This window comes from Ambystoma mexicanum, chromosome 1p (assembly GCF_040938575.1).
Source record: "Ambystoma mexicanum isolate Mex_15411 chromosome 1p, UKY_AmexF1_1, whole genome shotgun sequence".
Taxonomy (NCBI): domain Eukaryota; kingdom Metazoa; phylum Chordata; class Amphibia; order Caudata; family Ambystomatidae; genus Ambystoma; species Ambystoma mexicanum.
Genome location: NC_090921.1, coordinates 270,739,152 through 270,766,917, shown reverse-complemented (window position 1 = coordinate 270,766,917; position 27,766 = coordinate 270,739,152). Strand labels below are relative to the sequence as shown.

General features: G+C 50.5%; 1 protein-coding gene across 3 annotated transcripts in view; it reads left to right on the top strand.

Annotated features, from left to right (window-relative positions):
* Positions 1-27,766, top strand: part of CXCL16 (C-X-C motif chemokine ligand 16) — a 273,289-nt gene that overhangs the window by 221,817 nt on the left and 23,706 nt on the right. For 2 of the 3 annotated variants that reach the window (XM_069646603.1, XM_069646604.1), the window contains 2 exons: positions 7,690-7,935; positions 25,874-26,002. In XM_069646603.1, the coding sequence (XP_069502704.1) occupies positions 7,690-7,935; positions 25,874-26,002 (375 nt within the window). The remainder of the gene's footprint in view (positions 1-7,689; positions 7,936-25,873; positions 26,003-27,766) is intronic. The other variant, XM_069646606.1, reaches the window with a different exon arrangement.

Genomic DNA, 27,766 nt, shown 5'->3' with positions numbered 1-27,766 from the left:
TTAAAATACAGAAACCAACATTGTGATTGTAGGTTTGAGAAAATATTTGTAGGCAGCCTGCTTGAATATGTGTGCTACCTCACTTAGAGGAGGTGTGTGTGGCTCTCCATCTCTCTGTTTATTTGTACTTTCATGGCTGTGGGGCATAAATCATTGTCTAGGGCAATAAAACAAATCCTGCAGTTCAGCCTCTCTGAATGTCTTTGAGGTTGCTGATTGATGTTTAGAGTGCCGTCCATCCCCCCATCCCTTGGTTACTAGTGGTGTATCACACCACTGACATGGCCTCCTTTCTAGGGGGGGCCAGGGGCTGCATCTGGGGGGGCCTGGCCCCCTGCCCCCTGCTGGAGCCGGGCCTGATGTCCAGTCTCCTCCACACAGAGACTCCGCTATCAGCGCTGGCGTAACCATCTTGAACCTTTGTAGGGATAAGTTTAAGAAGGTTAGATCGAGAAGCACTTGCAAGCCTGCTTGGTTCTTTTTCTGTATCGTGAAAATCCATGAGTAAAACCCTGAGCCTCTCTGAGAGAGGGGGACTTCCTCCACAGCTGCACTTAATACCAGTGAGAACAGATCTCCGCAAGGAGTGCTGGTGTCCTGATCTGGGGGAGGGGAGGGGAGGAGAGTTGGGTGGGTTCGGAGGGAGAGGTAGGCGGAACCCATTGGAAACCATTAATTGTATCCATGGTTCCGCGAACAGAGTCCGCCAGGACTGTATGTGGAGAGCAAGTCTGCCCTATCGGGGAATTGTGGACCTTGATGGGGGCGTCATTGCTTCTTTCCCTCTGAGGCGGGTACCTGAGCGGGGGACTGAAAGAAGCCCTTGTGCGACATACTTTGGTGCTTGCGCCTGTGTTGGCTGGGGGACCTGTCCGGCAGCCTAGCCTTCTGGTCGTGGAAGCCCCTGAATCCGCCGAAAGTCCTTTCCCTGTCGGCATGGCCCTGTCCCTGCCTGAACTTCCTGGGTGTAGGCTTAGCTACTATAGGCAAAGACTTGGTGGTCTGGGAGCAGTTTTTCTTCTTGTCCAATTCCTCATCCATGGATGAATGGAATAAGTCCCCCTCTTCAAACGAAGATCGAGGATGCAGTCTTGGACATCAGGGTTGAACTTGGTGGCCTTTAGCCATGCTGTCCGCCTCATGTTGATATGACCCACAGACAACTCAATTAGGTCTTGCGACACTATCTTGGCTTCGGCCAAACCCACCTTGAAGACTGCTTGCCTGTGAGCTGGCAGGTCCGGGAGGAAATCCGCAATCTCCCTCCATAGGCTCCGATTTGTAGCAGCCAGCATAGCATTGGTGTTGGCTTGCCACAGGTGGAGTCCAACGTTGGAGTAGACCTTCTTCCCATAGGCCTCTAGCATGTTCTCCTCCTTGCCCAACAAGGCAAATGTAGAAGATGACGAGGTGGATGCTTGGGATTTGACATACATGGAAACCGCCGCTATCACCGATGAATGAGGCTAAGGGTGAACCCATAAGAGTAGAGTATCCCCTTCCACCTGCCTGTACTTCGCTACCTGCCTTTTCTGTGTGGGATGCGTTGAGTGTGGCTTGAACCAGCCCTTTTTTGCGAGGGCTTCCACGTCCTTTTGGAGCAGAATTCCTGATCTAGTGGCTCATTTGACAGTTAGGACCTCTGCCAGGACCCCCGCCTCTGGCTGTTCCTTCTGAGGTTGAGGGATGCCTAGGTACTCTGCCAAGACCACCAGCTGATCGTGGAAGGCCCTCGCTGAAGACGCGGTGCTCAGATCCTCTTCTTCATCTGTGCTCGCTTGATCTGTGGCGACGTGGGGGGCCGCTGCATCCGTAGGCAGCCTTGGTTGTGCCACCATAGCCCAGGGGGCCACGGGAGGTGGGGACAGAGCCTTGATGCTTGGCTGCACAGGCAATGGTGCCTGTAGAGGCGGGGAACCTACTGCCACCATGGGTGAGGACGGCTGCAGCTGCACTGGAGCCAAAGGCTGTGCGGGCATCTCCTTAATAAGCCCCTTCAGGACGCTACCCATTTGGGGAGACTTCATCAACATGAGGAATTGGTTGAAGAAACACTCCTCAAACCCTGGTGATGTGTGCTCCTAAATGGGGCCAGACACTGTGGCTGGCGTGTACTGCAGCGCACTTCCTGCGCAATGTCTGCCCTGCCTGTAATTCGCCTCAGCGTAGTGCCCCAAACCTGAGGTCCCCGGGTATGAAGTGCACCAGGTTACCTGAGCGGTGACCATGGGGGACCATTCCACCATGGAAATGGAGTCGGGCCTGTGATGTTCGTTGGAGTGGTGCAAGTCCTCACGTGCCTTCATTTGGTCAGGCTGCGCCGGCATCTTGTCCTGGCCCAAACCACACTGGGGTTGTGTGCCTGTTACGGAACTGGATCTGGCCTCTACTTGTTTGCTTGTCTGTGCAGGTTCGGACCTCCTCTGCACCTGAGGCATGTGTCTGGTAGGCTGATTGCCCTCAGACATGTAGCCGGTAGGCGCCCCCTCAGACATAGGCCTGGTACTAGGGCAGAGCTCCTCATGAGACTTCTCGGTACAAGAGGCGAATGGCCCCTCAGCGGTGGGACCAGAGAATCTGTGGACCCCTCGGCCATTGGGCTGGTAACTTGATGAGCCTCGGTGCCCTGGCTGGTGACAGGACCTGTGTGGCCTCTCGCGCTCGTCTGCTTCCCGGGGAAGGAATCGCCTTTGCAGGGTGCTTTGCAGAGCAGACTGCTTGCTTTGGCCTTCGTCTTGCTACACAAGTGCTCCTTGAAATGCTCTGGAGGAGACCTGGAGAACAGCTCCCTCCACCTTACGAGCCGGTTCTTGAGTAACCAGGGACTAAGGGTGTTGCACGCCGAACAGCCGTCCCAGCAGTGGCCCTCGCCAAGGCATCAGAGGCAGAGCGCGTGCAGGTCCAACATTGAAAAGGATCCGTTGCTGGAAGGGAACCTACTAAAGGCCGCCAGGGCCGACATGCACTGGGGAGGGGCGAGGGAGGCCGGTTAAAATTAAAGTACCTAAGAATTAAAAGGAAAATATTGGGACCAAGATCCCAGGGGAAGAATTTAGATACGTGTGGAATTTGAGGGGAAAAGGGCCTCAACCAAAGCGCAGGTGAAGCATATCTGCACCCGTCGATGCGGAAAAGAAGACTGGAGTGTGGCGTCAGAGTGCAGAGCCAGGCGAGGGCATGCTTCTGGGGCCATGCCCCTGCATGTGCGAATCTAAAGGGGAAAAGACATTTTGTTCTGGTGATAGTTTATTTTCCCGTCCCTATCGAGGGACGCCCATGCAGTATGGAGGAAAGGGGATGGGATGCTCTGGAGGAGACCTGGAGAACAGCTCCCTCCACCTCACGGGCCGATTCATGAGTGACCGCGGAGTAAGGGCGTTGCACGCCGAACAGCCGTGGTCCTCGCCAAGCCAGCGAAGGCAGAGTGCGTGCGGGTCTGACGTCGAAGGATCCATCGCAGGAAGGGCACCTAATAAAGCGCGCTGGAGCCAACATGCGCCAGGAAAGGGCGAGGCACCGGGGGCCGGTTGAAATTGCCACAGTTTATTATACAGTCTCTCTCAACTCAGGGAGTTCCGCCCGCCCCCAAAGCAAGGTGGTGCACAACAAAACGCTTTACAGATTCAACTTTAGTGAGGCCTCCACTTCTGTCTTATCCTACATCAAAATATCCTCTTTACCATCAATCAGCTAGGAACCAAGTCATTGTATAGGAAGAATATATTTAAGTTCTTGCAAAGAATCGTAGACAATCACAATCACAACAACCACTACCGCTGTGGCTCTACACAATGTCACCAATTCAAATTTCTTGCACCATTTCACTAACATAGGTTTAAAGGACTTTCAGTTGCTATAAAACACAGGCAAACCTTTGAAGTTGGCAGTCACAATTTAAATCAGATTGTTTTCAAATTAACCAATAGGAAAAATACAAAACACACAGTGATTGCTTGGTTTGGCAAAATACTCCTTTCTCCCAGAAACCCCGACACTCTAGGCATCAATTAGATATGACTCCTCTGATCTGAAGGCAAGGTACGGGGTGTGGAAACACAATGGAAAATCGTTTTGGGCTTTTTATTTAGGTAAAATGCAATGTTTTGGAATTCTGGTTTGGGAGGCAAAAAAATACATGTGGAACTTCGTTTTCTACCACTCCTACAGTTGAAATGCAAGGCTTTGGGATTCTGTTTTGTACTGAAAGGGAACATTTATTTTGCACAATTTGTTTTCAAAGGAAATGCAAGGTGTTGGGATTTTCGTTTTTTGGGGATACTAGCACATTCAATTGAACAACAGGGTTACCCAATTACATTAATGACCAGAGTCATTTACAGTGCACTGGGATAATACTTTGTCAGTTTTGCTGAAAGCATCATCCCGTGAGAAACATCATTCCCTAGGGGAATTAATTAATTATATTTTTAGTTAATTTTGCTAAGGGTAAACACGCTTTCATCCCCCCCGCCTCCCACTAATGTAGAGCACACACCAATGCAAAGGTAAGGATTAAACAGACAGATTCCAACACGATTCAAGGTAACTGGATAGAGTGTTCTTCTATAGAGAATTCCTTGAGTTTACTTTGTAGTTCAATATGGACAGGGTCTATCCAGTTTTGCCCCCCTCCCCTCCTTCACCCACTAAGGAAAAGGTATTAAGGCAGGTAGCTCCCCACACAATTGATAGCTTTGGGATATGTCTACTTACATGGGAGATCTCTGTTCTTAGCTCAGGAGGCCCGCCAGATCCTAGGACCCTCTTTCAGGCAGGCAGCTCACACCTCAAGCCTCGATCCACCAGCCATGTTTCCCCAGCCACAGGCCTCTCTCAGATAGGGCTCCCAGATTTCCAAGCAAAGTCCATGGGTCTCCTTTTCTCCCTCCTTCTAGGTAGGCCTTGGTTTAGCTTTGTTCCCCTGGCAAGTTGGTGCCCCGATGGATTAAGCAACTCTCCTGGTCTCGCTGCCTAGTTTTCTTGCAAGCCCCCTCTTATATTGGCAATTGCCAAGATATAGGGCTGATGACACTTACATATTATTATAATTCCCACGATACGGAATAACTAGCTCTCTCCTTTCACTTACCACTAAGACGCCCACTGGCTGCTGATGGGACCAGAATTTGGGAGGTATGGGTTATGGAAGCTGAGGGAGGAGGAAAAGTACATAATTTCAAAATCACAGGTAGTTTTACACTTTTGGGTTCTGAAAATCTAACAACATGGCAGCTACCCTAAATTTTCAGATAATTGCCGGGCACATATATATTTTTGAGTTCTGTATTTTATGGTGTGTCAGAAAATCCTAATTTTATTTCGGCATGCCCTTCCTGGGCAGAGCTACATTTTTTCGCAATTTGCTGCTGCACCGAAAATCATTACAAATCTGACGCTTTCTGATTCACACCTTACTTCCATAACCTATCATCACAACAACTTTCTATTCCCTTGGAATTATGAGAAGGCTGGAATCATAATGTTTCTCATAACTCAAGCTGTATCCATCACACAATCGTTTTTACATGGTCCGACAGGATTTTTATTACCTTTTAATCTGAGCCCGGGGTGAGCTCACTGGGACATACGATTCTCTTTTAATTAAAGAAAAGGTGGCCCAATGTTAATCAATGGGAAGGCATCACATGGGTCCCTCAGTTTCACATAACCCCCACCAATTCTTAGGTTTTATTTCTCTTCTATGACCTGATCAGGACCATGTAATCATGCCCTCTCCTCCTGGGCTTCAAAGGTTTTTTACAAAGCTAATGCACAGTTAATGGGGAGACCTGACCCTGAAGGTAATTTCTGCTGGCTGCGTTATCTGCAAATCCCACAATTCCAATCAAATACTCTGTATATCTTAGCATTTAACTGAAAACCAGAACTTCTTCTCCTAAAGGTCCACAGCCAAAGGTCTTGAGGTCAACGTTTCAGAGGCACTGACCTTCCAGTTCAATGGAGAAAAACAAGCTACATACATAATTCTAAAAGACATAGGAAACCAGTGTTCACTTCTAAAAAAAAAAAAAAATTGGCCTTTCTCTTTATAGGCTCTCATTTTATATGATGAAAATTAAGTCTCTTTATTCCTGATAAACGCAGTCACTTGACTTTATTTCTTAAATGCCAGGCATCATTACTCTTTTATCTTCCAAATGCGCAGTTTTTCAAATGTATCTCATCTTTCCACATACACAGCTGCAGTTTTACATCTGCCTTTTCCCAGTTTACACAAAGTCAGCAGCTACCTCACCACAGGTTTCTTTTTGTTTGCCTCCAGTTAAAATAATACAGTTCTGAGGCACACTCTCCTTCAACTCAGTGGCCCTCATCACAAGGTTGGCGGAATGGGTTTACCGGCACCGGTAAACCCATTCCGCCCTACCACGAGGTCTCCTCGCGGGACCCACAATGGACGCCTGGAAAAGACAGGCGTCCATACCGGGTCCCGCGAGGACACCAGGGAGCTAACGACGGGCCCGTCATTAACGGGCCCGTCGTTAGCTCCATCCCCATTCCCATTGAGCTCTATGGGGGCTCGAATGGGGATGGACCGGTTCCGGGTTCCTCGGACGGGGAATTACCGGGTCCGTCAAGGTTGCAATGGCCCGGTAAGTCCTCATTCGAGGAACCCGGGCCCGGAATGCGGTAAGGAGGCAACCATGCCGCTAAAACCGGCATGGTTACCTCCAACCTCCTGATGAGGGCCAGTGTCTTTTGTATTTTTGTTGATTCACTAGGCCTTATATATCGGAAAACAATGTTTTGAACTGGCCTGCATTTTCCAATGGGTGTTACACAAGCCAACTTCGCTCTAATCGTAGGGGCCCAGCATGGCCTCTCAATCTCAGTCACTGTTACTCTGGGGCTGTATTTTCACCCCACAAAATTACAGTACCTAAGGATTAACAGGAAAATATTGGGGCCGAGATCCCAGGGGAAAAATGTAGACATGTGTGGATTATGATGCAAAAAGAATGCCTCAACCACAGCGCAGGTGAAGCAGGTCTGCTCCCTTTGACATGGAAAAGAGGATTCGGCTGTGTTGTTGGAGGGCAGAGTCAGGGGAGTGCATACTCCTGGGGCCACACCCCAGCACACGACTAAATTTAAAGGGGAAAAGACATTTTTTTTCTGGTGAAAAAGGTTCCGTTCCTATCCCTTCCGAGGGACGCCAATGCAGAATGGAGGAAAGGGGGTGGGACGTAGGAGTATGCACAATACCCTATGGCCCATGTTTTTTTCCCACTTATTTCTGTCTGTTTTTGGGCACAGTGATTTTCCACTCTGTGTTTTGCACTCTGTATTTTCATCTGCATCCTGTATACTTTGCTGCACTTTTCCATGCTATAATTTCTTTTCACTTTATTTGTTGCACCATATTTGTTTTGCTCTTTCTGTTTTTCATTCTGTTTCAGCTATGTCAGAACCCTGTTTTTGAACCCAGCGCTCCTGCATATTTTTGCAGTTTTTTCCCACTTTATTTTTGCACCTGGCTGTCTGCACCATATGATCTTGTACTTTGTATTCTGAACTTTCAGTATTTGAACAACGTATGTTCTTTTTTTTAACCAAGCATTTTCCACCTAATACCACTGTTCTTGTACCCTTTGTTTCTGGATGAAAGTTGTGCACTGTTTTCTACCAGCTACTGCTTTGGAATCAATGCTTCATCTTTTCCCACAGACAAAAAGGAATGCACCAGGAAAGTAGACTCAAATCCTCCCCGTCCTCCGTTACCAGTCACCACCCAGAGGACCATCATTGTTCCCAAGCCAGAATCCTTCTTAAACACGGACCCTGGCCCTCCATCAACCCAAAGCACTAGCTCAGCCACAATTGCCACCTCCGCTTGGGCTCCAAACGATGGAGATGAGAACGTGAGCCACCCAAAGATGGAGGCTGATGGAACAAGCACATGGGCACGGGAAGGTGAGTGTCATGAGGGAACTGGTTGATAGAATGAATTACTTATTATGAGCCTGTACACAAGTGTTTCATGGCATAACCAGGCAAGGGGAGGGGAACAAAGGGAGGACAAGACAAACGATCTTACTAGGCCTAGTGTAATTTAGATTGTGCAAGTGTGCAACCAGAAGTGCTGGGGAGAGAGCATAGGAAGAATTGCACCCAGAGCAGCAGGGCCCTGAGTTAAGTGCAAGGAAAGCTGGGACTGCAGGAAGCAACCCAGGCCGGTAGTACAAGGTTAGCCAGACAGCAGTGCAAGGTGGGCCAGGCGGGAAGTGCAGGGGGATTGGTCAGGGGGTCGGTGGCGGATGTCCTGTACTCCAAAGAGGACACTGAGCAGCCAGTCAATAGACAGAGCAGGAGCAAGGGAGGATTTGCAGGAGAGAGGAGGCAAGAAAGAAGAGAGGAGAAAAGTAAAGTCTTGAGGAGTTTCTAGAGCTTGAGGAGATCCGGCTCAAGGCGGAGAGGCAGGGAGGCCCTTCCAGAGGGTGACAGCTGCAGAGGAGAGAGATCTACCACCCATTCTCTGCTTTGACAAGTGACTCGCCCGCAGAGAATCAGAAGTAGACCAGTGGAGGGTTCTAGGAGGAAGGTACTTGGGAAGAGAGAGTTGAAGGTAGTAAGGGCCACAGCCCCAGAAAGCCTTGTGGACGATGAAGAGGGTCTTAAACTTAATCCTTGCAGCCACTGTGAGTCAGTGGAGGAATTTCAGGACCGGAGAGATGCTGTCCCTGGGCTTGAGGCAAAGGATAAGTCTTGCCGTGTTCTGGATGAGTTGGCGAGTGCAGAAAGTAGAGTTAGGCAGATTGAGAAAGAGGCTGTTGCAGTAGTCCAGCCTAGAGAGAACCAGGGCTCTGGAGACTGTAAGCTTCTGGTGGAAGGTGAGAAAAGGGAGAATACCTCTGAGGAGGTGCAGCTGTAAATGGGCCTTCCCAATAAGGTCCGTGGTGGTGCCATGTCTTTTCGTTGAAAAATGTTTAATCTAATGAAGATTAATTACATTTTTCATCGAAAATGTGTACACCAAATCTACCGAATTATTATTCTTTTTTTTAACTGGGGGGTGGTCCCCCAAACTTCAGTCTTCAGTTTTCTGCCCTTTAAAACACCCAAGCATTCCCAAATATTGTTTTTTTTTTTAATTGGGGGGAGGGTGGGCTACCCCAAACCCCCATTTTCCAAATGTAACACTTTACCCCACCCAAACATACATACATATTTTTTAGATAAGAAAAGATTTCAATTAAACATTTTTAAATGAAAAGACTGTATACCGTCCGTGGTGTGTGGAAAGAAGGAGAGAGTGGAGTTGAAAGTGACTCCAAAGTTTTTTGCCTCGCAAGAGGGCGAGGGCAGAGGGCCGCCAGAGGGAGAGAGGAAAAGTGGGAGCAGGGGTCCCATTGAGAAGGATCTCAGGCTTACAGGCATTAAGACAGAGTTTGTTAGAGGCGCACCATACCTGAATAGCAGATAGACAGTCAAGGATGTGCGTGGAGGAGGCAGAGGGTAGCCTAAAAGAGAGCTGTGGGTCATCCGCATAACACTGAATGTTAGAGGAAAAGGTAGAGATCAGGTGGGCCAAGGGGGCCAGATATACATTGAAAAGCCAGTGGGAGAGGCTAGAACCCTAGGGAATTCCACATGTGGAGAGAGAGGGGGTGGAGAGAAAGGACCCAAGCTGAACCTGGGAGGGTTGGTCCAGGAGAAAGGAGGTCAGCCACACCAGAGCCTGATCCGTGATTCCCATACTCTCGCAGAGACGAGTAATCAGGATGTTGTTGTTGACCGTGTCAAATGCAGAGGAAAGATCGAGGAGAATGTGGACAGAGGGAGAGCTAGAGTCAAGGTTAGAGAGCAGATCTTCACGGGTATTCAGGAGTGAAGTTTCCATGCCTCTGGCTGCTTTGAAGCCAGACTGGTGGTCATGAACATAACCAACGGATTCAGGGAAGCTGGCAAGTACTACTATATAAAGAAGGGAATGCTGCCTCAGGTGTTTGGGACAGGTGGTCATTGATCACTACACCAAGCCTCATCACAATTTCTTCAGTGACTTCTCTTGTACACAGATGTGTTTTGTTTCATCATTTCTTTTGTGTACACATTTTCTTTTGTGCCGCCTTTGTACTCAGATGACTTCAAAATTGCGCACAGATTTCTACAATGGCTTTTTTTCTACATAGCTTTCTTATACGACTTCACTTGTGCACAGATGTCTGCCATGGTGCCTCTTGTACACAGCTGTTTACCATGGCACCTGTTGTGCACAGAGTTATCCCACTGCACTGGTTGTTCACAAATTTCATCCAAAGCAACTGCTGTCGGCTGATTTCTTCAAAGTGTCATTTTGTATACCACACGTTTCTTGAATGACTCCTCTTGTTCACAGATGTCTGGATTGGCGCCTCTTAGGAATTTCTTTGCACTCCCTTCTTCTATAGAGATTTATCCATCCGCAAGTCTGATCTAAAATATCACTATTCCAATCACTTGTTCAGAAATGTTGCATCACCATGGCCCACCACCCCACAATATTATGTAGAAAACTGCCCTCTAAACCCACACGTACAGATAAACTGTCGAACCTTACGAACACCAAACTAACTGGGTGACAGGCAGTTGGTCTGATGATGGAACATCAGAATGATGGTCCCAAGACTCCCAATGCATTGCCTAATATCCTTTAAGATGTTGTGTCTGTTGTTTATATGCATCCATGAACTCCCACCTCCTTATCTTGTTAATAGATTAGATTTTTATAAACCACCCTGTTGTCTTTGTTCTGAAAATCAATTGTTATTCATGTAATGGAAAGTGGTCTTACAAAGCATCCTCTGCCAATCATGTTGGCCTCGCTGTGCATGGGTCTGTAAGAAAAGAGGGCAGTGTGTGTTAGTCGGATAGCAGGAAGGCAGATGCAGAAACCTTGGGTGTTGATGGATGCAGGTCAGAAGTACCCGTTACCTGTGTGTCGATATGAAAATCTCTGTTTATGGTTGGTACTGACTGGGCAGGTTAGCCATATCGGCAGCCCCCATATTGTGGAGTTTAAGAATTAACAGCATCTTTGTTTTTAGAGGATGGATAGGGTCTAGAGTGGGGGTGAGGGTGTTATCATGTCCTGAGTGTTGGCAGTAGATTTCACTGACAGGGTGTGGACCAGTGCCATGCAGAAGAGGTTTCATGAGTCAGCTTGGTGTACCACAGGTGGTAGTCCAGTGCCATGCAGGAGAGGTTTCATGAGTCAGCTTGGTGTACCACAGGTGGTAGTCCCAATAGTTTTTAAAATGCTTAATGTAAATTAGCCCAAGTTACAGGCGCACCGTTTGCTGTCGGTTGCTATTATTTTTCTTTTCTTTCAAAGTGGTTGGTTGAAAAGTCAGGTGGTTCTCCTGCAGGCAGAGAAGTTTGAGTAGGGTGTGCCACAATTACATGGCCAGAACGTTAAAAGAGAATTCTACATGCCGTGTCTTGTTGAAGTTGGGGACTAGTACTAGTGCATCATTGCTGGGCCGAAGTGTTCTGGAAGGAGCATAATGTTGAAACTTACTTCTGAAAGAGGAAGTGCCTCCACCGTGGTATGAACAATGAGTGATGCACAAGATTTTTTAATTAACCCTTTTTTTGATGGGTAGCCAGTGGAAAGTATGTATTGCTGGCATGATATTGTCAAATCGCTTAGTAGTAGTCTTGCCGCTGGATTTTGAACTTCTTCAAGTTTCCTCATTAGGTAATCTGGGATTCCGAAACAAAGACTGTTTGCATAGTCTAATTTTTATAGTATTAGAGAAATTATGGCCATGGTCCTGTGGGTGAATATTAAGAAAGGTAAGATGATGTCTTTGTCCTGAAGATCAAGAGTGAGGGTGTTGTCCATTTTCGTTCCAATATTTCCCACATTGGTTTACGGGTTTGTGTAGGGTCACATCTCGTCAGGCCATGGGATTGTGGTGTAGTTAGTACCTGTATGATTACAGAGCATCAGCTCTGTTTTGCTAAGGTTGATTTTTAGTCAGTTTGCTGTCATCCATGTATCCACCTGTGCTAGGCAGTTTTAATATCTGCGGCATTTGGGGATGGGTTGTTCACAAATGTGTAGATTATTTGTGTGTCATCTGCGTAGTTATAGCATGAGATACCAGATTTATTGATGTCAAGTAGGGATGTCATGAAAAGTAGAGCAGAGAATGTGGATCCTTGGTGTACATGGTAGGTAAGTGGGCGTGGCTGCGAGTTGTTGGGGCCCAAGATTGTGGTTTCCGTTCTACCCGTGAGGAAGGAGGTGATCCAGTGTAGAGCTGATTCTTTTATACCAATATTTTCCAGTCTTTTCAGTCACATCACGTGACTGATGGGGTCGAAAGCGGCAGAGACGTCTAGCAGCCTAAGTGCACTCTCTGAGTTTTCATCCGAATTGTCTTCCAAATGGAGCACAGTGCTGATTCTTTACTCCTAGAACGTCTAAAACCGTGCTGTGCCTCAGTCAGGAGTTGGTGTATTTCAATAAAGTCCCGGAGTTGACGATATATGAAGTTATCCCAATGTTTTCTTATGAAAGGCGTGTTTGAGATGGGTTGATAGCTGGCTGTGTCATAAACGTCTGCTCCTGGCTTTTTGAGCAAAGGTCTGAAGAATGCAGATTTCAACTGAGTTGAGACTCTTCCGGTGCTGATGAAGTCGTTCCGGAGGGATAGAAAAATTGGTCTCAAGTCTGGAGATTTCATGATTGATTTGTAAAGATTGTGGGGGCATGGGTTGTCAGGAGATCCTGATGGGTGGAATCAATGGTATATTGTAGGTCCTCTGCAGAAAGCAGGCGGAAAGACAATAGAGGAGAAAATGGGAAGTGTTTGTGTGATATCAGTCGATCTGGTTGCTTATAGTCTTTCCAGTAAGTAGTTGATGTGTATTTCTTTTCACAGTCTGGTCATGGTGGTTGGTTCTTTTGAAGGGCTGGTCATGGTTGATGGTTCTTTTGAAGGTCCTGTGAGGCGTGGTGTCTCTGTGAATATTGTGAACGGGATAGATAAGTGACCCTGCCACAGGAGGTGCACTAGGAAACAGACAGTGATTATGTTTATATTACAAAAAAGTGCACCTAGAGCGTGTCCAGCTATACGGGTGGGGCCCTTGACCTTCTATTTGAGGTGTAATACAGCAATGTTACCTCCAAGTGACTTTGTGATAGCGTTACCTTCTTTGTTGAGCCAGATGTTAATATCTCAAAGTATAGCTAGTAGTTAGCAATCTACAGACAGGATGGCGGCAACGTCAGCAAGTTTATCAGCAAAGTGGGGCTTTAGGAAGGAGGTCTATAGATGAAGAGGAAGCTTAGTGTAGCTGTGTAACAGATGCCGCAGGTCCGAGTGATTGATTGGCAGTCTGGGATGGTGTCATTGGAGCGTGTTGAGACAACGGAGTCTGTGTGCACCAGAACTATGCGTCCTCCTCTCCTATTGTTGTGATTAGCACAGATGATCTTGAACCCTGACGGGATACCCTCGTAGATAAGCAGGGACTGATCATCTGAGAGCCAAGTTTCTGCAATGAAAGGTAAGTCTATCTGGTCTTCGGAGAGAAGGTCTAAAATGTCTGAGGAGTGCTTGGAGGCAGAACGTGTATTGATCAGGAGGCATCTGGTGCCTGTCATTTCTGGGATGGTTTGGGTGCTTGGGCCAGTGCTGTTGGGTTGTTCAAGGTTGTTATCATTAGTTTCCCTGGGCTCCGCAAATAAGGCTTTCAGATTCTAAGAGGCTTATCAGGTTCCTCTGGCACATCTATTTGTTCCTGCTGCTTGGTTGTAGTGGATGGTGTAGGGTGCCTAGTGATGAATTGATTAAAAGGTATTGTTTCTTGCGTGTCCCTTCTTATGGTTGGTTGAATGGCTGTCGTGGTGAATGCAGGATGCTAGGTTGTTGGTGAGTGCTGTTTCAATGTTAGACCATATTAATGTGGTTTGTTTGAATGCTTCATAGCTGGAGATATATGATTTGGCACTGTTTTTGCCTGGGTGGCAATGTCAGAAGTAAGGTTTTATATTTAAGTGTTGGCAAAATGAGAAGGGGGTCCCATAGATGTACCCCCTCAGCCTTAGTTGGAGGGGGCAAGAAGGCTGAAACTGTATGGTGAAGAGCAGATGTGAAAGGGGAAGCCGGGTTCTTAGGTAGCTAGCTAACTGTTTTCCACTGCATGTGTGAGATGGTAGCTGCATGTGTGAGATGGTAGCAGCATGTGCCCTGGCTGCGATGCAGTGAGACAGTTTCTCTATCCTCCCACCCCAATAGTCACTATATTTTAGTCTAGGTCCTCTTCCAACATATACTCTTATCTCTGTTCCTTCCACTTTCTAAAATGTTCTCTTTGGCACTCGGCAGAGCAAGCACCTGGCAACGAGAGCGGGAGTGAACCCAGCTGCCAGCTTTCCCTTCCTTACCCAAGGGCAGAGGCTTCTGTGACTATAGACACTCAGGAGTTCAAAGGATGGTGCCTTGGAGCGTTGCAAGCTTCTGTTAGCTGCGGTGTGAGGTGATGTTACATATATTTAGACTCCGGCCTCTGGGTGCTACCTCTAGCAGCTCGTTATCTCCCTGTGAAGTGATGGTACGGACCCTGGGTGGGCAGGGCCCCTCCACAGCCCCTAGCCCCCACCGGATCAGCCCGCTGCACAGAGGAAAAAGGCTGAGCGAAGGCCTTCTCACCCACTGGCAGTGGCTGTTTATAATGCATTTTGTTTCTACAGTGCCCGTTGGCTCAATGGTGTTGCGCTAGTGGTACACAGCTGGGTTTGCACTTTTAATGGTGGCAGTTGTTTCTCCCTTCTACACAGACCATGGTTCGCTGTTATGAAGGGGGCGGCAAGTAGATGGTCTGGGGTTAGGAGGAGATGGCGTTATGTCCTCTATAGTCTCTGTGAATATTCTGGTGTTAGGGAGGTAGAGAAGGTTCTTCCCTGGTGCACATGGGATGTTTGGGTCTCTGAAGATGGGGGTGGGTTTAGGATAGGAAGTCCTGGGCAGGCAGCTTGCGCCCCCCTTGCAGGTATTGGGCCTCATCACGAGTCTGGCAGTAACCCTTAAATGCGGCGGTAGCGCGATTACCGCTGCATTTAAGGGTCCGTCAGATCATGGCTTCGGCTGATTTCCCCCAGTTAGCTGGGGGGAAATCCGCTGAAATTTCACGCTCATACCACCGGCAGGAAATCTGCCGGTGGTAAGAGCGCGAAATTTCCCCATTGATCCCAATGGGGAATGGGGTATTCCCGAATGGGCTCAATGGGGAATGGGGATTTCCAGTTCCGCCAAACCCGTGATCCGGCGCTAATGGCGCCAGTGGGTTTGGTGGTAGGGCAGATAGCGCCAGCGCTATTAGCGCCGGCGTTACCGCCCAACTTGTGATGAGGCCCATTGTTGGTTATTTGCCCACCCATTGACTATCCATGGCCATGCAAACCCCTATGGCCATTCCAACCTAGTTCCTGTCCCTCCCTGCCCAAAACACCTCATCCTGGGATCTCTTTGAGCTCGCTTTAAGCAATCCTTACCATCAAATTCCCTGTGCTAAAATGGGCCTCGACACACTGCTACATATGATGATCCATTCTTGTATGAAATGTGTCATATTACATTGATATCGTAACCATATTTTTCTTAGTATACTGAGGGATAATGCTTTATAATGCCACTTCCAGTGGTGTCACTCGGGAGGTGGAGTCAAATGACATAACTTCCTGTGATGTCACTCGGGGCGGGGTCAAATGACATCACTTCCTGTGATGTTACTGGAGGGGGATCATGTGATGTTACTTCCGCTACCCCTGGCATTTCAGTGAAATTACGTCTTTGGTTCTATGTGCTCATGCCAAGTCAGCATTAAAAAAGGGTGCTGCTGCCATTTCCTTTTTTGTTTTTAGAGGGGGTGGTTCCCATACCTTACCCTTTGTCCCCCACCAGCTAGTGCCTAGCCCACTGTATAGAGAGTAAACGTGAACGCCTCTGTTGCATTTTTACCACCAGCATTCTATTGGCAGCTTAATAACGTACTATATAGCCAGTAGATCTTAAGTCATGACTTGCTGCATTATGATTAAGGCAGTTTGATTGGGTTTTACGTACTATTTAAGCCAGAATTGCACAATCTGTGCAGTCAGGATTTGCTGCATTATGCTTAAGGCAGTTTGATTGGGCTGTGCCTCCTATTTAAGCCAGCATTCCCAGTCTGGGCAGTGGTGTAATGCACAATGGCATGTGCCTGCAAAAGAAGCGAGAGGCCCCTAAGGTTCTGCCACTCAACTATGGAAAGCTGGCCCTGCTGCTTTTAAAGGGTAAATTGTAGAGCATCCTTTTTAGAAATGTTCTTGGGAATTCAACTTTTAAGGGTTTATTTGGATTTAGATTGTGTTGGGATTTTTGGGATTCGTTGTTACTTTGTATTGTGGAGGTGATTTTTTGAATAGGTTGTTTCATATTTCTCCAGCATGGGGTCTGGCATGGATTCACATGCTCATGAATATTCCCCGTCGTCAGGCTGGGAATCCTCGGTAAAGAAAAAAACCAGTATCAGTTTCGTTTCTGATCTGTCTTTCGTAGTAATAACCAATCACTGGTCTCTGCGTCATACTGACCACAGCCAATGACTGCCCTCTACCTAAGCACCGCCTCTGGCAGCCATCTTCAGATTTTTACCGCACGTTCATGTGTTGGGATCCTCGTGCTATTGCTCTCGAGCGTTAGTGCTATTTTTTCACGTTTTTTCTCAAAAACTTCGTTTTTTCGGTCAAAAGAGCCTCAAGCTCCACCGACTCTCCATCCGATCAACGGGGACCCGTGTCGGATTCGTCTGCGCCCCTCAAGGGTGAAGATTTCGTCGAGCTACGCTTTTGGAGGACTCCAGAAGCTTCTCAGGCCCGGACATGGCCCAGGAGAAGGGAAGCTCGACGCCCGGAAAGCTGTTCAGGGTTTGCCCTGGATGCCAGCTGCAGAACGTCTTTAAGGAGAACGAACACTCCTTTTGTCTCTACTGCTTACATGAGGACAAGACGCACGTGGAGAAGGACTGTGCGTTTTGCGGCAATATGTCGGAGCGGACCATGAAGGACCGCCATCAACGTCTCGCCAACTGGCTGGAAGGGAAGAGCCCGTCAGGCGAGAAGAAGAGGAAGAAATCCGAGCGGTCTTCTAAGACCTTTGAGGACTCCCCGGCGACGGGGGTCCAACACAAGGCCAAGCACTGCGAGTCCGCTGGCACCGGGAGCGCCGAACGGTCGGGCTCCACGGGCGCCAGGCAGGGCGCTCCCTCCCCGGCACCTTCAGCCACGAGCCAACGCTCTGGGTCAGGTAAGAGGAAGGGCGAGCACCCAGCGAAGCTCCTGGAGAGGCCCCGGTCGAGCTCGAAGGCCCCATCGGAGGGGGAGCGAGGCAGTGTCCCCCCCCTCAAGGATAAGGCGGTGAGCGCACCTAAGGTGGTGAAGGCCTTAATCCATCCGGCCAAGCCCTCTATCGATACTGTCGCGGCGACCCTGGCTCAGCCTGTGGAGGCTACACCAGTGGTGGCGACCTCGGGGCTCAGAGTCTCCCTGCCACCTCGGAGGGAGTCCTCTTTTGTGCCCATCGATAGGACCCCCGTGAAATCCCCGGCGGGGAACAAAAAGGGGGGGCAGGGCGTCGTAGATTCGGCTTCACCCTCGGAGGAAGAGCTGATCGAGGTCTTAAGCCACGGCCTTGGCGTGGAAGAAGACCGGCCCGTCGGGATGGATCCCGACGCAGGTGACGACGACATCGTCGAGGGTGCCGACGGGGCCCCTGATCGCCCGTCGGATTCCCCTCTGCCAGCGCCGCAAGACAACTCGGCGTCCATTTTGTTGGCTATACAGTCCTTATGCTCAGAGATAAGGACGAGACTACCGTTGCCGACGGAGGAACCTCTCCCGTCGGGGGATCCTGAACCGGGACCTTCTGGTGTTCCCCCGCCCAAGAAAAGAAGGATTCACCCTCCACCTCCTTTTCAGCCGTCGCGCACCGTCCAGCCCTCCTCCCCGTCCACCCGAGGGGATGATACGGGGACTGACACGGCAGCGACGGGTACGGACGACGAGGTATACGACGAGGATCTACCGTCGTCACCTCCCACCAGGGCTTCTCCGCCCGACGAGATTGGATCGTTCCACTCCATGATCGCCAGGGCATCCGAGCTTTTCCAACTCTGCCCTGAGGAGAAGAAAAAGGAAGGATTCCTTTATCAACGGCGCGAGGCCAAGAGGAAGACGGTCCTCGCGATGCCTCTACTGGACGACATTTGGGATGTGGGCCTCGCCCTCCTCAAGAACCCTTCCATGACGCCAGCTAGAAGAGACCGGTACGAGAAGAAGTACCGGGTCCCGGACGCGACCCCCCTGTGCCTCCGGGCGCAGCCTACCCCGGACTCCGTCGTCTCCGCGGCGGCCAGGAAGAAAGCGGGGGGGGGTGCGGCCTCCACATCGACTTCCCCACCGGACGGCGAGGGAAAGAAATTGGACGCTATGGGACGCAGGGTCATCTCGTCTGCAGCGACGACGATTAAAGCGGCCAACGCCTTGGCTATCGTGGCCCGCTACGACAGGGAGCTATGGTACAAACTGGCTCCCCTGCTGGACTTCCTACCGGACGACAAGAGGGCGGACGCCCTGGAGATCCTACAGGAAGGTGAGGCGGCGTCGGACCACGCCATCACTATTGCGACGGACATCGCCGACACTGGGTTTCGCCAGTTGGGCAACGGCGTGTGCCTTAGGCGGCGTGGATGGCTCAAGGCTACGGACTTCCGTCAAGACGTACAGACCAGAGTCCTGGACATGCCGTTCAATGGGAACAACCTGTTTGGGAAAACAGTGGACGATTCCCTTCAGGCCATTAAAGCGGACACTGAGACGGCCCGGGCCCTTGGGGTTCTGCAGCAACGACGGACGCCCTTTCGGAGCAGCGGAGGCAAGGGCGCCTCCAAAGGTTCCGGCGGCGGTTTCTCCACCTACCGTCAAGCGGCCCGCTCGTCGTCTCAGGAGGCCTACAGAAGACGAGGCAAGTCTGGCGGACCCCGCCGTCGTCGCCACGGAGGTCAAGGCGGCAAAGCCTCGTCGAAACAGGATTGAACCGGCCGTGGGGTCGGGCCCCCACCGATGCACCCCGGTGGGAGGCCGGCTGGCGAGCTTCGTCAGCGTGTGGGAGTCCATCTCCACCGACCGCTGGGTGCTGGACGCCTTAGCCCGGGGCCACGCGCTCGAGTTTCAAAGAAGGTGCCCGCGCGTCCCCCCCGTGGCCAGGAAAGAGCTTCACGTCCCTCAGCTTCTCCTGGAGGTAAGGGCGATGCTAAGGAAGGGCGCCATCGAACTCGTCCCAAAGAGGCTTCGGGGCTCCGGAGTTTACTCGAGATACTTCCTCGTGAAGAAGAAGACGGGAGGATGGCGCCCCATCCTAGACCTGCGACGTCTGAACAAGTTCATCAAGGCGCAGAAGTTCCGGATGGTCACCCTCCAGCACGTCCTGGGTCAGCTGGAGGAAGGAGACTTCCTGTCGTTGTTGGATTTGGAGGATGCCTACTTCCATATTCCCATCCTAAAGGGGCACCGAAAATTCCTCAGGTTTGTGGTCCAAGGGCGTCACTACCAGTTCAAAGCCCTCCCCTTCGGACTACGGTCGGCACCCAGGGTATTCACCAAGTGCCTTGCACCGGTGGCGGCGCAGCTGCGCCGCAAGGGGATCCACGTCTACCCCTACTTGGACGACTGGCTCATCCGAGCCAAGACGAGGGAGCTCGCCGTGGAGCACACGGCAAGGACCGTCCAACTTCTCACGGACCTGGGATTCTCCGTGAACTACACCAAGTCCCACCTGGTACCCGCGCAAAACGCACTGTTTCTGGGAGTGAAGCTCGACACAGTGTCCCTTCTGGCCTCCCCGTCGGAGGACAGGACCAGGTCCATCCTGGGCAAGGTACAGCGGATGTTGGTTTCCGACGCGGCCAAGGTGAGGTCCATCAAGTCCCTCCTCGGAATGATGTCTTCTTGCATCTACCTCATTCCCATGTGCAGGCTCCGGATGCGCCCGTTGCAGGAGTTCCTGGACGCGCGCTGGATCCAAACGACGGGCGGCTTCGAGGAGAGGATCACACTCGACGAGAGTTTACACCAAGCGGTCCGGTGGTGGGACACCCGCGCGCATCTGACGGCGGGCATGGACTTCCAGACCCCAGACCACCAGGAGACAGTGACCACGGATGCCTCCCTGGAAGGGTGGGGAGCGCACACCGAAAATCTGCACGCGAGAGGCTTTTGGCTCCCGACGGAGAAGTCCATCCATATCAACGTCCTGGAGCTCCGTGCAGTGTTCTGGGCCCTGAGGTCCTTCCTTCCGTCCCTCAAGGGCAAGGTGGTGAGGATCTTCACCGACAACACCACCACCATGTTTTACATCAGGAAACCGGGCGGAACCAGGTCCCCAGCACTGTCCAAGGAGGCGCAGGACCTGTGGCATTGGGCCATCGCCCAAAGGATGTTTCTGGTGCCGTTTCATCTGGCAGGGATAAAAAAACACCATCGCCGACTCACTCAGCAGGGAGCTGCGCTCGTGCCACGAGTGGGAACTACGGCAGGATCTAGTGGATCGCCTCTTCCGATGGTGGGGCACACCCCAGATCGACCTGTTTGCGACGGCGACGAACTCCAAGTGCCGGAGGTTCGCCAGCAGGTTTCCCCAGGCGAGGAGCATGGGCGATGCTTTCTCGTTCCCCTGGGAGGGCCTGTTCCTCTACGCGTTCCCTCCTTTGCCACTGCTAATCCGGCTCGTCAACCAGCTCAAGAGGTCACGGTGCAGGATGATCCTCGTCGCACCTGCGTGGCCGAGGCAGATATGGTTCCCGGACCTTCTGGACTTGTCAACGTCCCCGCCAATCAAGCTGCCGGTGGACGCGGATCTACTCTCCAGGGAAGGAGGCGCCATCCTCCACCACGACCCAAAATCGCTGAACTTGCAGGCCTAGCTCCTGCAGCGCTAGAGTTTGGAGGATACGACATACCGGCCGACTGCAGAGAGGTTCTTGCAAAGGCCAGGGCGTCCTCGACTCTTAAATGCTACGGACACAAATGGAAGAGGTTCTCTGTCTGGTGCCACGCACAGAAGATTAACCCTCTACGGATTACGGCTCCCCAGGAACTGCCGTACCTGCTGACGCTGGCCAAAGCTGGACTGGCACACGCGTCCATCAAGATTCATCTTGCTGCGCTCTCCCGATACACCAGAACCACGGGGCGGACGTCCTTGAGGTCTCATCGTCTGGTGAAAGAGTTCATGAAGGGACTGTTCAGTTCGTTCCCGCCGGTGAAGGCTCCGGCCCCGGCGTGGGAGCTCAACGTGGTGCTGACCAAGCTCATGGGACCTCCGTTCGAGCCTCTGCACTCGGCCCCGTTGAAGTTTCTGTCGTGGAAAACAGCGTTTCTTGCGGCCATCACCTCCGCACGACGGGTGGGAGAGATCCAGGCCCTTTCCTGCAAGGCCCCGTACTTGACTTTTCACGACACGAGGGTAGTGCTCAGGACGCACCCCTCCTTCATGCCCAAGGTACCGTCGGACTTCCATCTCAATGAACCCTTGGTGTTGCCTGTGTTCTTCCCGTCGCCTTCGTCGCCGGCTGAGAGGACTTTGCACTCGCTGGATGTGGCTAGAGCGCTGAAGTTCTACGTGGACCGCACGAAGTGTTTTCGGAAGACGTCACAACTCTTTGTGAACTTTGGACCTGTCAATCAGGGGAAGCTCTCTCGAAGGCTTCCATTTCCAGATGGCTCTCCGGCTGTATCATGTACTGTCATCGGTTGGCAAACCGACCGCTGCCTGGCCGTCCGAGAGCCCATTCCACCAGAGCGATCGCAGCTACCACGGCGTTCCTTTCTGGTGTGCCCCTGCTGGACATATGTAGGACTGCTACGTGGAGGTCAACGCACACCTTCACAAAATTCTACTGCGTCGATCGGGATTCCAGGGAGGAGTCCAGGGTCGGCCAAGCAGTGCTGCGCAACCTGTTCGCCTGAGGTGAGCCTGGTGAGGAGGTAAGATGCTTAATGTTGAGTTTGATGTAATGCTTAATGTTGAGCCTTTGCCACCTCCCGTGGTTGTGCATGTGTGTACTGCTATGTATTCTTTATTCATGAGCATGTGAATCCATGCCAGACCCCATGCTGGAGAAGGAACAAGTTACTTACCTGTAACTGTTGTTCTCCAGCATGGGTCTGGCATGGATTCACATGCGAACCCTCCCGCCTACCCCTCTGCGGCTCTTCACTTGGTCATACTGCCACTTCACGTGCTTCCAAATCTGAAGATGGCTGCCAGAGGCGGTGCTTAGATAGAGGGCAGTCATTGGCTGTGGTCAGTATGACGCAGAGACCAGTGATTGGTTATTACTACGAAAGACAGATCAGAAACGAAACTGATACTGTTTTTTTTCTTTACCGAGGATTCCCAGCCTGACGACGGGGAATATTCATGAGCATGTGAATCCATGCCAGACCCATGCTGGAGAACAACAGTTACAGGTAAGTAACTTGTTCCTTATTTCTCTTTCTCGTTAGCATGTTTAGTCTTTGTGAGTCTTTTCATGTGCTACTTAGATTGTGAATCACTCGTTTGCCTCTGGTGTCGGTTCGCATTATATATTCAACTTTTGGATAAAATATGAAATTACAGTACATGTTACTCATCTAAGAGTCTCTCTGGGGAAGCACTTGAAACGAGCCAGGGGCGCCGCCACGTAAGACGTAATTTCATCTTCTGCAATTGCGGATTCAGAGACTGTCAGCGACCAGACAACACTGTCCCAGACCTGTTCTAAAAGTTTTTCCTGCAGCAGTCCATCCATACCACGCCCAAAAATTCCACAAGTATTCATGGGTGCCAATAGAAAGCAGAAGGACCACGCTCTGAAGGGCCTCGAAATTTAATGATGCCTAGCACGAAGGCAAGATAGAATTGTGTTGCAAGTCGATACTTTCATAAATACACAGATGAATCCCACAACCCGCAACGGACCAGGGGGTAGAGTGTTTCGTTTCCAGGCATTCCGAAAGCACTCACGCTCAAAATGAATTCCCTGAAGATGACTCATCTCCATTTGAGATACCTCAAACGGTTGTAAACAATTCAACTGCTATTTTAGGTCCTCAAGCTCTTTCATCCCCACACCTGTTACCCCTGGCTGTGTCCCGCCTCCCTGGGCCCGTACCCAGTACCCCAACAAACAGACACACAGAGATGGATGGCTTGAGAACCTTCTTTATTGGCCTCTACACCCTTCTGATCCCAGGCTCTGTTAGCCCCTCCTCTTGCTCCTCTTCCTCCCCTGTCCCTGGTGCCAACTCCTTCCTCCTCGCCTGCTTAACATCTTTGTGGGGTCAACAGCTTGTGTTGCGTTCGGGTGGTCGCCACTGTGTGCGCCTTGGTCTTGTTAGCCATTGCTCCTGTGTCCTCCTCCTTTAGTCTCTCCGTACTTGTAGATTGTTCCTTCTCCGTCGATGTCCTACGGCATTCTTTGCGGATGTTGTTCTCTCCCCGCAGGATGCTCATTTGTCTGCTACTGATGTGTGCAATGTATGTCTGTGGTGGTCATGCAACCTTTTGTGACCTCCAGCCTGCAGTCCTATTAAGAAGTGCTTTCCGTAGTTTGTTGGTGTTTGGTTTTCCGTTGGCACTTCTCTGCTCTGTTCCTTGGTGCATGGTGCACTGTTGTGCCGAGTTGTGCTCATTGCCTGTCTGGTTTGTCTGCGCACTGCTCCGGCTGCTGGCGTTGTTGCTAGGTGTCGACTCCGAGTCACTTCCCCACCCTCTGTGGCTTCTTGGTCCTTGCTGTTTCTCACCATGTGGGTCTTCCGACTTCCTTTGTGGGTCCTGTTCTATCCAATGGCCCTCCTTTCGTGACATGCTCCAATTGTGGGTCTCCTGACCCCCCCCCTTGTCCTTTCTTGTCGCCCTCCTTCCTGGGCTTCCTTTCCTGTGGCCCTCCTCTTCACTGCGGGCAGACTGCCCTCTCTTCACTGCGGACGGACTGCCCCCTTTTCACTGCAAGCGGACTGCCCCCTTTTCACTGCGGGCGGACTGCCCCCCCTCCTACCACCTTTGCAACATGCAACGGGATCGGCGCGGTACTGGGCGGACTGCCCCACTTTTTCCCACCGTTCCTTGACCCCCTCATTGGCCTCTATTCTCTTGTCGCCCTCTCTTCTGCCATCTTCAGGTTTCTTTCTGCCTCAGGGTCATCGAGATCACCCCCTTCACAAACTCTTTTCAGTTGTCCGCTCGCTTCGCTGTCATGTCGTTGGTCTCCTGCCATGTCACTCTGTGCCTTGGCTTCTTCCCTCGCTTAGTGATCCTCTGACGTTATGCTTCCGATTCGTAGCAGGCCACTTTTCGGTCTGATCCTTGTGCTGTCGGTGGTCTGCCACGTGCTGTGTGCACCATGAGTTTCACGTGGCAATTGTCCCTGTGGCACCCCTGTTTTAAGTCCTTTGCGACACCACTGCACCTGACCCTCTCAGGTGTGTGCCACTGGGCAAGCTGCAGACCCGCCGGGAAGATTAGGTCCAAAGCAGTGTCCCTCCATTAGTTTACTCGGTTCTGCATGAGATCAGTGCTGTTCAGAATGCAGAGTGCAGTGTTTCGGCTCCTCCATCGGCTTCCCTGCCTTCCCCATGCTACTGGCTGCTGGTGGCACTCGGATGAGTAGTCCTTCATTAACACTGGTCGTCTTTGTATTATAGTATTTTTTCCTTTTTTTGTTGTTGTCTATTACACTGCATACGTGTCGTGTAGCCCACGTACCGTGGTCCGTACTCTTCCTAAGGGCGGGCACGCAGGCTGGTTTGCAGTCTGCTCCCTCCCGGAGGGGTTTGCTATCCCCCTCCCTCCGCCATTACCGTATTGCAGCGGGAGGGAGTCCTCAGGAGTTGCTCCTCTGCAGCCTGTACCGCAGGGCTCACCTCTGTGGTCAGTCTGTCGGGCACCGCACAGCTGGGCTCACGTCTCCGCCGGCCTCTTCTTCCTTGCACATTGCCCCTCCTTAGCGACCTTGGCAGTGGGTCGCGCACTGCTGATCTCTTGCCACCGCCAGCACTGTCCTGTCGGCGGGGGGGAAGTCCTTGCGCACCACACCTCCTCTGCATGCTGCACAACTGGGCTCACGTTGTCCGTTCTTCTGCTGGGCCGTTCCAGCGCTGCACCTCGACCGCTCTCCACACAGCAGGGCACGCTGTACTCGACAGTGAGGCTCTCTTCACAGATCCATGCTGCCTTCACGTTTCGGCTCTGTCGGGCAGGCACAGGCTTGCGCACTTCGTGGAACGTTTCACCTCTTTGCCAGCTGTTACCCCTGGCTGTGTCCCGCCTCGCTGGGCCCGTGGCCAGTACCCCGTACCCCAACACACAGACACACAGAGACGGATGGCTCGAGAACCTTCTTAATTGCCTTCTACATCCTTCTGGTCCCAGGCCCTGGTAGCCCATCCTCTTTCTCCCATGGTCCTGGTGTCAAGTCCTTCCTCCTCGCCTTAAGGTGGCCCCTCACTTAAGGTGGACCGCTTTCTTTCACCCTGCAACAGCAGCTTTGGCCTACAAACCCGAGCACATTAGCCACATACAATTAACAAGTAGACACGGTGTGCATGAATGATCAGGAGTGTAAACCGTTACCAGGTTCAATGAGTGTGCCTAATTACCCTGATCCTAGCGCTTTAGGTGGTAGAAACTCCTCACATCAAACCATTTCTTTTCACTGTAAAATGCCTGCTACTCATGTATTAATAGATGTTAACACATACTTTTGTATACAGAATTGTTAATAGAAGAGGTGCTTTCTTAAGAAATGATTACTATGCCTTTTATATTAAAACCAGGTGACGTCAATCATCGTGGCCAAGAGAACTCGACTCCTGAACACACGACGGTAGCCGTGCTCTCCCTGCTTGCCGTGGTGTTCATCCTCGTAGCCGTGGTTGCTTTCCTGATTTGCAAGCGCAGAAACAGTAAGAGTGCCTTTACTAGCCTACCCGACCGCTGCCCGCCCCCATTCTCCAGGGATAACAGTGAGGAGTATCCTAGCACTGTACACGGGTAACACTGAGGCGCGCTGCTGCTCACCCCCAGCTATGCCAGTTAAGGTCTACCCACCACTCTTGCATAAGTCCAAAAATAAAAATGCATCACATCAACATAGTGCATAGTAACCTGACATCCCAAACAATGTGACCCTTTAGAAATAGTAATGAGTCAGATTTGATAAGCATTAATGAAAGTTTTTAGTTTGGAATATGCAGGTGCATCAACAGCATTGTATAGACCTGGGCATGATTCCTCTGATATAGTTGGCCCCTTACTTGGTGGAACACTAATCCGTCACACGACCCGCCTCTTCCTGTGGGTACTTTCCTCCATTGAAATAACTTTTATTGATAAGTTCCACTCTCCCATATAACACCTTCTTTGAGATCCTAGTCTACTATACAGTTACGATTACAAAGTAGGAGTACTAAGTTACTGAGGCACTCCAGCCATGGGGAAGAGGGCTGTAACAGGTGTTATCGGCCGACACCTGCATTATGGGCCTGAGGCAAAGCTAAGTGTCCATAACGAGGGTTAGGGATGATGGCACAGGGATATAATGCAGTTACATTATTGCTAAATCAAAGAAAAAAGTTAAAAATAGGTTAGTAAGAAATGAAAACACTTAGACTAGTTGCTCAGACCCTTTCAGTGATCATTGAACTGGTCTTGGAGGAAAGTTGCCTAACGGAGGCACGGAGCAACAAGGTTGAATGTTGAGAGAGACTCATCAAACTTTGTAACCATGGTAAAGGACCCCTGCTGTGCCATTTGTTTTTACATTGCCCCTTCAACATTCCAAGGTTTCAATAATTATTATCCATAATGTTTTTCTCCAATTAGTACCTGAGTGAGAGGGTCAAGTCAATATGGTTGCTAGGGACGTAGGCTAAATTCGCCAGAAAAATCCTGCTGACAGCCGGTGACTTCTCCCACAGTCTGCCATTTGCCACATGGCTGAACCTGTCATTGGACCTCCCTTCCTCCCACTCCGATATCCACACCCACTCCACTGCTCCCTCAACTGCTCGCCACAGAATGTTCCTGAACACTCAACTTCTCAGCTCCATGGCCAACTATGGGAATGGTGACATGCCTCCAGGAGAACGCTTTGAATTTTTCATGGAGGACATTTTATTTGTAGTATATATTTGTTTACACAAGAAACGACTTGCATTCTATGCAAGCCATTTATTTTGTAAAAATAAGCCCTTACTACCCCAGACGTTGGCATGGGGTGCTATTTGCAATAATAACTGTCTTTGTGATCCTAACCATGTAGAATTGATCCTTAACCTTGGCTAAATGACCTCTCTTAACTGGGGCTTGATAAATCAGACCAAGGTTCTCCACACTCAGGGTCGCCCATGCTGGCAGTTGTTAATGCCTACATACTTCCATACTATCTTCGCTCTGAGTACCTGCTACCATGCACCAAAGTTAATTTATTAATTTTTGTCAGGCTCTATTAAAGAAATGGATAAACTGTGATTTTCCAGTAAGGATCAAGCTGAAAAATGCAAAAATTTAAAATAATTTAAATATTTAAGGAGGACTGCTGCTCCGCCATAGGATACACCAAATGCACATGTGGGCACTATAAAATAAGGCAGGGCTGGGCTTCAGGCATGCAGCTTGACAAGTAATATGTCACGGGGGCACAGATAGGCAGCTGTGCCTGCACAGGA